The 12,563-nt window shown below is 33.7% G+C and overlaps 1 protein-coding gene across 1 annotated transcript; it reads right to left on the bottom strand.

Annotated features, from left to right (window-relative positions):
• Positions 1-3,116: 3,116 nt before the first annotated feature.
• On the bottom strand, positions 3,117-7,701 carry LOC114758717 (protein argonaute 7-like). The gene is made up of 3 exons (XM_028947810.1): positions 6,863-7,701; positions 5,134-6,370; positions 3,117-5,000 (listed from the first exon to the last, which is right to left on the bottom strand). Exons 1-3 carry the CDS (start codon positions 7,209-7,211, stop codon positions 3,542-3,544), a joined length of 3,045 nt encoding a protein of 1,014 aa, XP_028803643.1. The 5' UTR covers positions 7,212-7,701; the 3' UTR covers positions 3,117-3,541.
• Positions 7,702-12,563: the final 4,862 nt, after the last annotated feature.

The raw sequence follows: 12,563 nt of genomic DNA on the forward strand, positions 1-12,563 counted from the left end.
AGTACCATCCCACACAAAACACCACTTACCGTCAATCTGCTTCATAAGCCCTACCAATAAGAAAGACAGGATTGGATTGAAATGATGGCACCAATAATACAAAACAACAAAAACCCACGACGTGTCATATCTTTGTCTCCTTCTCTCTGTTGTGTTTCTGGTTTGAGGGGTTTTATGATTCTGAATGATATATCATTCATTCATCGTCTTGCTGCTTTGTGCTGTGGCTGGTGTCATCACTCTTAGGTTTTGATGTAACAGAACCATCAAATCTCCTAATTAGAAAGTGTTTGGATAAGATAAAATCATGGTTTGTAAAATAACTTCTGGAAAATAAATTTTGGAGAGAATAGATTTTGAAAGAATAACTTTTCTGAAAAAGTGATTCTGATAAAATGAAAGTGTTTGAATAATTATTGTCAGAAGTGCTTTTTGATATGTAGAAATTACTAAAAATGATATAAGTTTAAATGATAATTACATGTAAGATATCTTTCATAATATATATTTATTTGAATTAATAAATTTGTTAATAATATATATTTTGGCAAAATAATAATAAGACATAAATAATATAAATAATAAAAAATTAATGTGTATATATATTAATAATATAATTAAATATGTTTTTAGGAAAATGATTTATTTTGCCAAAAAAATATTATTATTTCTTAAAGATGATGCCTTGTAACCGAGAGTGAAGGAATATTGACGCCTTGTAACCGAGAGTGAAGGAATATTGATGCCTTGTAACATTTCCTGAGCCCAGCTCCAGCTATCAATAATTTGAAGACAGAAGCTTCTCCGGATGGCTTTTTTTCAAACCATGGTTTTAAATTTTTTTGGGGTGTTTGGCTGATTTCATGGTTTGGGGACCCAAACCACCCAAACCATAGTTTGGAAAGAAAGACAAACACCCCCTTAATCTCCTTTTTACTTTCACTTATCCCTCTATTTAGTTATGAACTATGGTGCTGCTTTAATATGGGTTCATTTTGTTTGATCTTTTTCTTTTCTCTAATTCTCTCAAAGTTTCTGTTGTATTGAGGCTGTTGGCAATGCTATGTTTGTTCTCCTACTGCTTTCACAGGGTATTGAAGGACGTGCTTTCCAGAGTACAACTGTTAACAATAAACAGGACTCTTCGGTTTTTTATTTTTAAGAAATGATCTTATGGTATTCTTAAATATAAAAAATAAATTCTCTTTACTTAAAATTTTAAATTTGTCTTTTTATTTTTACTCTCATTAAATATATGTCAGCTGTTATCTTTCTATTATAAAATTTTTCTCATTATCTCACATACCTTTTTTACAAAACAAGTATATAATTGTAAAAATATGTATATATACTTTACATATATATTATTTTTAACTAAATTTAACTAGCATTTTCACTCGTGTGATTTTAACAATTGTTTCTTACAACAAGGAATGAAGGGAGTATTAATTTCATAAAATGCAACGAAAGTGATAATACATAAAATTAGAAAGGTTTATCCCCTTGGTAAGATCATATCTTCAAAGGAGAAGGTTTAAATATATATACATATCTATGAAAATAGTTAAGAGTTGTAAGCCTTGTCTTAGCAATTTTAAAATTCAACTCATCCAAATTTTATTCTAAAAAAAGGTATGAAGGGATTTTTATACTCAAACTACTCTCCAGCCTTAAATATAAAACTCATTTTGTAGTGTAAATATATAAGACTCATTTTAAAATGTAATCTACATTACAAAATGAGTCTTATACTTAGGACCGAAAAAGTATTTCACAAGTAGTATTGGGTGTTCTAAACTATTTATTGAAACAATATTATTTTTTAAATGTTAAAATCATTGCAATGTTGTCCTTTGATTGTTAATTGTTAGCTTCATATTAAAAAGTATTTTGTCCCTAAAATATTTAAGGAGGAATAATGGGCACCTTAAATAATGATATTGGAAGAGCTCCATTGTATTATCATTTATAAGTACTATTTAAATATTTTTTAAGTCACGAGACTTGTCATAACCACCTTGACAAACTTAATATTCAACTTATCTAAATTTTATTTTTACGACAGGGGAAAAAAAAAACCTAAAATGAGCTGTTACGAGGAGAATACTATGCCTTATTGTGATCAAATCTCAAGATGCAAATTCAAATTTCACCACTTAAGCAAAGTTCTTGATGAATATCATGCAAGTATCTTTATGAGTAACTTTTAATTGAGTCTATTTCAGTTTTAACGAGCCTGAGCCTTAGGACCTATATCTTGTGAGTAATTTTTAAGTGAGTCTATTTCAATTTTAACAAGCTGAACCTTAGGACCCATTTCACTTATACTTTATAATTGATTTTAGGAAAGAACTGAAAAAAAAAAACACACACACACACACAGAGAGGCAGAAGATAATGATAGGAAGGCCCCCCACTGTATTATTGGCTTAGGAGACAATGTGTTACTTGCAACGGGCATGCAATACTCAAAAGAGGGTAAAACACAGAGATAAGTGGGAGAGACAGAGAGTGGTGGGGAAGAAAGATATTTAGAGAGAGAGAGAGGGAGAGGGAGAGGGAGAGGGAGAGAGAGAGAGAGAGATTGCTGATACATAATGCAAATATATGTCTTTCTTTGTGTGTTTGATATATATTCAGCTTTTTCCCGGGAAAAAAAAGGGCCCTAAAAACGAAAAAAAGAGACTTGAGAAACTCAGATAGACATGAGTTCAGGGGCTTTACCATTACTCTCTTCCCCCTGAAAACCTGAAAGGCACACCTTTTCTTGCCTCTCTCTTTGCACCCTGTGATCATTCAGTCCCTGACTTGGGGTTCCATGCTCAGTGGGCCCACCAAGATTCTTTTATTACATGCTCAGGGAAAAAGTACATTTAAGATTTGAAAAAATATAAAAAAAATTTCAAACTAAACTCATCCATACTAGTTGATGGAAATTTTAATGTAAGATTTCAATTTCTTTTATCTTCTCTGCACATATATGTCTCAAATTATTTTATAGCTAGACTTATCAATTATCATATTATTAAAATAATAGGTATTTTAGGAAAATTAATCTATATTTTTTTTATCAATAACTAAATTCACTATCAAATTTTGAGAGTAGGAAGATAAAATTGGAGAAATACATTATATCTATATATCCACTGAAGGGTATTTACATCATTATATACACTGATTCAGAAAGATAAAAGAGGAAAGGCCATAAATATATCACAACAGTAAAGAATCAATCAAAGAAGAACCAAATGAAATCAGATAAATGGTCCTTAACTCTAGGAGTTACTTTTGGGGTTTTCACAAGTTTTTTTTTTGGTAAAAAAAAAAGCAAAAAAAGAAAGTATCATAACATGGAAATTGACCTTGGACAGCTTGTATATGATTAGATAGTTCAAATCTTACATCACATGCCTATTGTACTCTTATGCTCCGCTAATCCCATCTTGCATTTACTGTTCTACTTTTCTGGTGCCTCAATCTCAGATATCACAAGAAAGTGGCTATACATCAAATGGCATGGCAGGAACATAAAATATAATAATTAGCAGTAGAACATGAGCTTCTTGATGTTCTCACTAAGTTTTGGAAGAGGAGCTGTCTTTGGAGGTGCAGGTCTAGATAGTGAAGAGATACCTTTAGACAAAGCAGAGGAATCTGACCTGTCAAGGTAGAGTCTGCCTCTGTACGCAGCTAAATGGGCATAATAAGCAGGAGGAACCAAAGAAATTGGCTTGGTGCATCTAACAAAAGTATAGCATAAGTTGTAAACCAGCTTTTGGAGTTCATCAGAAGTAAACTGGTTTTCATCCCACAAAACATGGTAATGAGTTGGCCTGCTTGTTCCTTTCATGCCCCAGTGGCTGCAAAGATAAAAATCGAACTCCCTCGGATGAGTGATCACAGAGTCAACCACAGTCCCTGGTGGGATATTCTCATAACCATAATGATTTTTTGTGGATGACTGATCAGTTTCAAAGGGAAACAACCTTGTGTGATGCCTCTTCTGCACTACTACAAAAGTAATGAATGGTTTATAACCAAGAAATCTAGAACATGCCCCTTTGATGGATTGTAGTTCATCTTGAAGAACTCTGTAGAATTGGGTTTCGCTAACCCCATCTCTAAAGAAAATTATTCTCCCCGGGAGTTTCTTTACCTCCTGATAGAAATCATCTAGTAACTCCTTCACCATTGCACCAAGATCCTGGATGATTTCTTGTCGGTGTTTTTGCGACCTTATTCTTGATATATATTTGTTTGCAGTAGGCCAATTCATGCTACCAACAACGGCAGCAACAGATGGACTATGATCATCAAGTGGATGAGGATGAGTTACATCAGCACCCATAAATATAGCAGGTTCATCATACTTGAAGAGTCGTGGAATTTGACATGGAAGTGAATTGTACAGGGCAACAGTGCATCCACCAACTTTGGCATTGATTTTGAGAGCCAAATTTGCCAAAAATTGTGAACTTAATTTACTGAGATTTGGATACAAGCAGCATTGGCTCACAACCCCAATACTTGTCTCTGCAATTCTTTTCAAGTCTGCATATCCTTTGTGTTTTCTCTCCATAACACAAATGAGCAGCTGTAGATTGTTTGAGGCACTTCTCTGGATTTTCTCGAGCTTAGATTCAAGAAGGGAGACATTATTAAGCACCTGAGCTGATTCAAAATGGGGCCCAACAATTGTGTCCTTGTTAAGAAAAATGCCCATTTCTGCACACCTTTGTGATAGCTGGCTTATAAAGCTAGGGACTTTGGACTTCTGTTCAGGTGTACCACCAAAGCCGATTAATGCCCACCGCTCAATTTTAGTTCCCTCAAAGACATGACCATCCAGAAGGTTCCACTGGCGGTCATGGCGTGAAGGAACCAGCTTCGTCACATGACCTCCATTTCCAAGTTTTAGCTTGGGAGGATGGAGAATTCTCCCAGATAAACGAGTCATTTCTCTTGACACTTGGAGGTTGAATTCTCTTTCCTGGTTGCCACTGCCAAAACGATTCCTTCAAGATATTAGAAACTAAAACAAGATAAAGGATTTACATGAGTACATTAAAATCATACAAAATAATTAAAATGCAAGAAAAATGGAACTACAAGAAACAACTATCATGGGGTTACCTAGTTGGCCCAACAGGCCCCCTCATGACTCCTTCAATGATGGCTTTTCGTTCTCTTGGTCTTTGGCAGCCCATCTTGAGTATTTTAGCAGTTTGATCATCAGAAAGCTTCCCAAGAAACTTCTGGCCTTCACAGATGACACAAAGCTCCATAGGAAGATAACATGGCTTGCTCCTACTAATTTGCAAGCATGGCAATTTACTAAATTGTATGTCATAGTTATAGTGATCTTTAAAATAGCTCAGGAGCCTCAGATTCTTTCCATCCCTGTCAGTAAACCAAAGATTTTCAGTAGCCTCCTCGGTTAAGCCATAGACACGATATCTCTGAACAGTTTCTCTATGACAAACGAAGACCCTGATGTTCTTCAAGGCCTTCTCCACTTCTTTCTTCTCTTGACCTGTTAAACTTGTTGTCTTCTTTTCAGAAAGATCTCGAAGGAACTCAAGACGCTTCTGCAAATATGGAATCACTCCTATGCTTTCATGGAAAGCAGTCACAGAAAAGTCAACATTGAGGGCAAGTCCTTGTTGAGTGGGTCGAAGACTCTGAAAGAACCCTCTCAACCCAGCAGCTCCTCCCCCAATCTCTTTGGTTCTTCCCATTGATGTTGAATAGAAAGACCTACCCGCAGGTATACACTTCTCAGTTGGACTCTCCCTCAGAACTACATCCAAGGCATGGAGATAATCCTGCGGAAGTGGAATCCAATCATCTTCCTCTTTGCTCAAGTATTTTGCCAACTCCTTCCCATTGATCTTAGAGACTAGTTTTATATTTATTCGGAACAGTTTAAGCTGTTCATGCCTCTCTTTCAAGTCACATATTTCTCTATCAGGTGATGAGCCCTTGCTCGCTGGGATTGGCAGGTTTACGTAAAACTCAAGCTTATCATTCTGGAATTCAACAGAGCTGTAAAGATTCTTCTGCCCATCATAAGCGGGAAGAGCACCACAAAGCACAGCAGAATTATTATTAACAAACTTCTCTTTGATTGCTCGGGCAACTTGCTTGGAGGGATTGGGAGTAATTTCAACATTGTAATGGTATATTTTTTGTGATGAATCGAACTTCACTAGAAAGTGATTGGCAAGGAGCGAGATGGCAGAGCCCTCTTTGCCACCGGAGTCTGGCCTCCTTGCGGCAACTAATGGCTGTGGTTTTCCGGCAGGTATGAGTTTCTTCCCATCATCTCCTTTAAGGGACGCCGTGGCTTGCTGATGAGACCCCTTGGGAGCTGAATTAGCATGCGGAAAAAAAAAAAAGATGGCATAGAAGAATGATTGAGATGACCCTCCATTCTATAAGGGAGATCAAAAGAGCAAAGGCAATAATTATAAATGAAAAACTCTTAACTGTAAAGTTATAAATTATTAAAAAAAAAAAAAAAAAGCCAGCCAAAAAGACTCACGATTGAAGAAGAAGATAACAATGAGATACAAGAATTAGCTAAATTCACTATTTTATTTACTGTTTTATTCTATGTGAGTAATGAAATTGATCTGTTGACAAAAAATTCTGCAAAAAACGAGTAAGCTTATACAATGAGGCACACTTCTGCCTTCGACTACAAAGAGCAAATTTATCTACCAAAAGGAATATCTTATGCATTTGTAGTATCTACCAAAGAAAAAAGAAACAGGGAAAAAATCATAGTTTCTCTGAAGGAAAACAATCATGCAGGTGAAGGAAGTAAACGAAGGAGCTATAGAACGAAGATTAGTGTTACCATGAGAAACTGTGTCTGCTGAGACTTTGTTATAAGATGAGGCAGCAAAGGGAGAGTTATTCAGCTTGCATGGAGACTTCTGGGAATGGGTTTTCGATTTGACGGTCTGGTTTTGAGTGAACGATGGCGTCAAAGCTAGTTGCAGCGGTAGAAGAGAAGGTAGAGGAAGAAGAGCCGGGTGGTACCTCTGATACTCGTTCTGGTAGCAGAACCCAAACTGAGTCGAGTATTGTTGTAGCAGCTGATGCTGATGATAGTGATGATGCTCATGAGGGTTAGCTCCGCCTCTGAAGCTTCTTCTTTTTGTTATGAACTTCTTTTTAGCATTGGGCTTGTCTGTCTGTTCCATGATTTGATTTGATTGCGAGCAAAATGATAGTAAGAGAGAATTTGAGAAAAACAGAGAAGGTGGGGTGTTAAGTTTAAGATTGAAGACGTCACAGCAGAAACTGAAGTTATTGCACACGCACTGAGAAGTAGAGAAGAAAAGGCAGGCCAGGAAGGGGTTTTGTATCTCTCAATTTCTCAAGAAATTCGCATTGTCAAATTCAAGATAACAGAGACATACCTGAACTGTGTATTCATGATACTTGTAGTTCTTCCCCCTTTTTTAAATGAAATAAACAGTCAACTTTAAAAGAAACTTAGATCATTCAAATTTCAATATGCAGTAATAAAGATAATCACACATAAGAAATCGCTGCATTGAAGTGGCTCCCACATGCATAGCATTTTTCTTTATTTACGAAACGGCACCATCAATTTCTATAAAAATTTGAGAGAATCCTAACAAAGAAGGGAAGAGTGAGCAGCTTTGGGTTTTGGTCCTTGGCGGTTTCTTTGTCCTTTTTCTGAAATAAGGGTTTGAGATTGGTATAATATATCGTATGGGAAACTGGCAAGCCTTAAATGAGAGAGAGTAAAATGCCCTTCACTACAAAAGAGGGCATGTCTTTATGGAGTTTGCAATCTGTCTGGAGAAAAGTATATGTTAAGGCATTAATACCTTCTTACATAGTCCTCGCGTACCTGTCAAAAACACACAAAAGACTAGCCTGCCCTTTCCCTTTGGATGTATTGGGAAGTCAAATGGTAAGAAATAGGAAAAGACGCTCTTTTTATTTTCTTGTTTTTATAATGAAACTTACATTTATGCTGATAGAGATTGGTCGTTCATCTTCCCGTGTCTGGGGTCAACTTGATTTCACATTTTGTCTTTCTTTAGCGGTATTGCTAGTTTTCCCTCGTCTTAAAACATCATCATCCCCTATGTTAATCAATATTGTCGTCTATTTTGAGCAGGCTTTAATCAATGCCATACACTGAACTTGCTGCGTGTCATGTAAGAAGCCTTTGTCAGCAGCACTGTGTTTTATCAAACCACCGCTCTTCACAGCAAAGAAAATATTAAACATATTCTTTGACTCTGGACCACTAAAGCCATTTTGCACGCCAGAAAAAATGGTCACAGGAAGAAACAAGAGAAAAATTCGTGATCATGCCAATCCAAATATGAAATCAAATCACTCCTGATGGATATTAAATAGAATTCAGGGGGGTGAAAAGAAAAATTAGAATTTGTTTACTTAAATTTTACGAAGATAGAGTCATAGAGATAGATTCCACCTTTCGTCCTCTCTCTGTTTTTTTTTTTTTTTGAACCTCTTTGCTTCTTTCCAATCCTAAGAGCAAGTTTAAATTCAGCAAATAATGTATCCAAAAAAGATCACCTGCAGTTTAGGATTCTAAACACATATTTAAGAAGAAAATCAAATGGCTTTTCCAAAATGAAATGAAAAAGCCAAAGAATATGAAGATGGTCTTAATTATATTTATGTACTCTTTACCGAGGCAAATTATCTTCTGTTCCTTTAAACTCTTGAACGTCATTATGCATATAGTGATGTGTAGAAGTTTTAGGTCCAAGCCTATAACCGGCCTAACTCCAACCCTAACCCTGGGCTTAAGCAGATAGATGTTTTAAAGAGCACAAGAATTAAGTTCCTAACCAATAACATAAATTCCCCGGAAAAGAACATGAACCATATTGTGCTTGTCTCTTTCTAGTTCCCAGTTTCTGCCCCATCTTTTGCTGACAGGATTTTACTGGTGTGGGACTAGGAAGGGCCATTCATGCACTTATGAAGGTGGGTCTATCAGGATAAACCTGTGAAGTATATAGTGATGGGGCAACATCATTTGTGTGGAGCCTTCTATGATCATGTATTTATTTGAATCTAGACCACTTCAGTCCACCGATTGCCCCCATTTTCTTTTGTTTATGATTTCTCAAGCATAAAGCCAAAAGTTCAGTCACACCTAAACAAGTTGCATCTAGGAATAAAAAGGTGGATAGATAATAAAGCTCATCATTAAGGGATATATATGAGTAAGTTCTATCTTTGACGTATCTTTGTAAATCAAGTCAAAGTAAGAATATTTCTTCTATGCAGAACTTGACATAACTGTGACATGATTGCGTCATGAATCATTACAAGTTGTATTTTTCAACCAAGGGGAAACGAAAAGTTACTCAATGCTACTGATGAAGCGAAGACGTGGCACGATGATCGATCTTCGTTGAAGTGAAACTGAAACTATTCAATCACCACTCACCAGCAATCTGCCGGCCCTAGAAAGTTTCGATGAATGCAATTTCATTCTCCAAATTTTTGACCCATTTGTCTTTGGGTCACTAGAACTGAAAAACGTCGCTGCGAATAAAAATGAAGAACAAAGGACGCTAAGAAAGACAAAACGCAGACGAACAGAATTCCGCAGAACCAATGGGTCGATTATGCTTTTGAATCAGTGAACAAGTCAGGTGTGGATGATCGAAAATGACGAAAACGTCGAACAAAATTGCAGGAATCGACCATGAATGTGAGCCTCAAATGATTAAGACAAAAACGTAGACACTAACAATGAAAAAAAGAACACGTAAATATAACAAATGATCACAATAATCTCGCTGTATTTAGCATCGTCTTCGATTTGAAGAAGTGAAACTCCAGATTTCATCTTTTGTGCGACTCTGGGATGGAAGTGTGCCGCACTATTTTTTTTTATCAAATATATTTTGCTTATTGAACTGAATCAGTTTTTTTAAAAAAAAAAAAATTATACCAGCTTCCATTCTAAATACAAAATTACAGTACTACAAACTAGATCTTATATTTAGGATCAAAATTACCATATTTCCAAGTATATTTTATGTGTACATATATCTCATAAGCATTGGGAGAGAAACACTAATGTTGGGGGAAAAAAAGGGCAAGAAACACTAAAGAGTGAATGAGAAAAAAAAGATGCGTATGCATTATAAAATTATAAATTATAAAATAAGTGTATACATTATCAAGGGCAAAAGTAGAAGAAGCCAAGGGCCTATCATGCTTAACGTAAGAGTTAATTGACTAATTTAAGTTAATTCAAAAAATTAGTTAAGTTAGGTATTTATAATAAGTATATATTGTCTTCCTTAAAATACTATTGCTAATTATGTATATTAGCTAGAATTATCATTTGATAAAACATTTAATATGTGCAACTATTACAAGGATTACTTTGAGAAAATAGACTAAAATCTTATATTTAGAACTAAATTAAATGTCAAACTAGCTCTTATATCAAGAACCAGAAGTAGTAATATAAATCAATTTTATAATTTATTTAACCAACAAAGATTAGATCTAACGGAAGAAACTGATCCCTTATAACATAGCAAACCAAGATTAGAATCTCGTTGGGAAAGATGCATACATTTACTACTCAACAATGTCTCGAAAAGATTAACTCCAATAAAAAGATACATGTGCCTTAGCAAAAAATTTATAAATTATTTATAAAATTGTAAACTTTGGTTTGACCCAAAGTTTCATATCAAAACATCCTTTAAAAAAAAAGTATGCATGTAGACTCAAGTCTGGGTTTAAGCTATATATTGAGTGTAGACTCAAGCTTATTCAGCCAAAGCCTGGTCTAACCTAACATATTTCTATCCACATTATGTTTATATTGTCATAATTATTTTGCATTTTATTGAATGATTCTATTGCAATTTTTTTTTTTTTGATACTAGATTCTATTGCAATTTTAAACGAGCCTTTATAGCTCATGTGGATTTACTTAAAATGTTTATAAATACGTTTTATATAAATTAAGTCAAAACTCCTTTTTGTTATAAATAAAGAAGAAATATAGAGAAGAATTATACAGAGAAAAAGAGAATCAATAAGAGAGAGTATTTCTCATTTCATTAAGTGTGCTTAATACATTATACACGGCCTTTATTTATAGACACAGCTTTATACCTTTGATAGAATCTACAAATTACATAATAATATGAGATAATTGTGGGATATAGAGATAATAGAGATATTGAAGATTATAGAAGATATAGGAGATAATGGGAGATAGATAGACATTCACAAAAATATTATTATATTCATAACACTTTCACATATATTTTTAGTCTCATAAAATTCATACTTCTAGTCATTAATATTAGTAAAATAAAATGCTAAATTGTTATCCAATTTCTTTTTTTCTTAATGGAGTGTTATCAAATTTCTAAAACTAAACCAATATTATTATAAAATATTATACAAAGCACAAGCTAAACACTAAATAATAGCAATATCACCAACATGCTTTTCATTATTATCTTCAATATCAACAATATTTGATTATACTTTACTATGAGTAGGCTCTTCTTTAGTGACAAAAATATCAAGATTTTCTATTTTAAATAAATTTCACTTCCAAGTTTTACAATCTAATTATCATTTTATTTTAATTTGGGATACATTACCATTGAAACTTATAAATTTCTAATTCAAATTATAAAATCACAAGTTACAAGTTATATAAGTATAAAAATACTCTTTTATTACATATATAGATGTAGTTTAAAAATATCAACACATATAATATAAATCAAATTATTATCGAAAGTCCAAATTAGTTTATTTTTTAAAGTTCAATCGAACAAATCATTGTCTAAAATGAAGTAAATCAAACAATTATATGAAATTCAATTTTAAAAAGATAATTATAACTAAATATTTGCAATATCATTAAAAATGTAAAAAAAAATCATAGTAAAATTACATAAATAATTTTTTTAAAATAATAAATGGGCCTGTTTAGGCCCTCGTCCCATTAGAGCTAACACTTTTAAGTCTTTTTTTAATTTGAAAAGCAAAATCACAAACCCGATCTTCATAATTTTTGGGCTTAAATAGATTGGTCTGACAATGTCAACTCATTTTTTCCGCTTTGGAAGGAGTTGCAGTTTGTAATATTCACATGTCAAAATCAACTATCAACAAAAACTTATAGTTATTTCGTGTTATCAAACATTTTTATATGTACATGCTAGAATCAATTATGAAATTGAAAAGTTGATAATAGCATCTTATGAGATAACTATGCTTTTGAATTCATAGATAATTTTGACATGTATAGGGGTGCTTGGTGAATTATTCTTTCTCCTACGGCCAAAAAAATAATAATAATTTTTTCTCTTGAACATTACTCCCTCCGTCCTAAGAAACAACTATGATTTCTACTTTGTCCTTATATAAGAAACATTTGTAAAATGTCTTAAATTTTCTTCACCCTATTAATTATTTATTTGAATACTTAATATATTTATTATTTTATTTTTCAAAGTATCGTTCTTTTTATTTTAATGATT

This window comes from Neltuma alba, unplaced genomic scaffold (genome assembly GCF_004799145.2).
Source record: "Neltuma alba isolate B1F8T4 unplaced genomic scaffold, ASM479914v2 tig00010746_pilon, whole genome shotgun sequence".
Classification (NCBI taxonomy): domain Eukaryota; kingdom Viridiplantae; phylum Streptophyta; class Magnoliopsida; order Fabales; family Fabaceae; genus Neltuma; species Neltuma alba.

Coding starts and splice junctions, on each gene's coding strand:
- LOC114758717 (XM_028947810.1), bottom strand. CDS start 7,211: ATGGAACAGACAGACAAGCCCAATGCTAAAAAGAAGTTCATAACAAAA. Junction 6,371..6,862: donor AGCAGACACAGTTTCTCATG/GTAACACTAATC, acceptor ATGCTAATTCAG/CTCCCAAGGGGTCTCATCAG. Junction 5,001..5,133: donor GGGCCTGTTGGGCCAACTAG/GTAACCCCATGA, acceptor TCGTTTTGGCAG/TGGCAACCAGGAAAGAGAAT.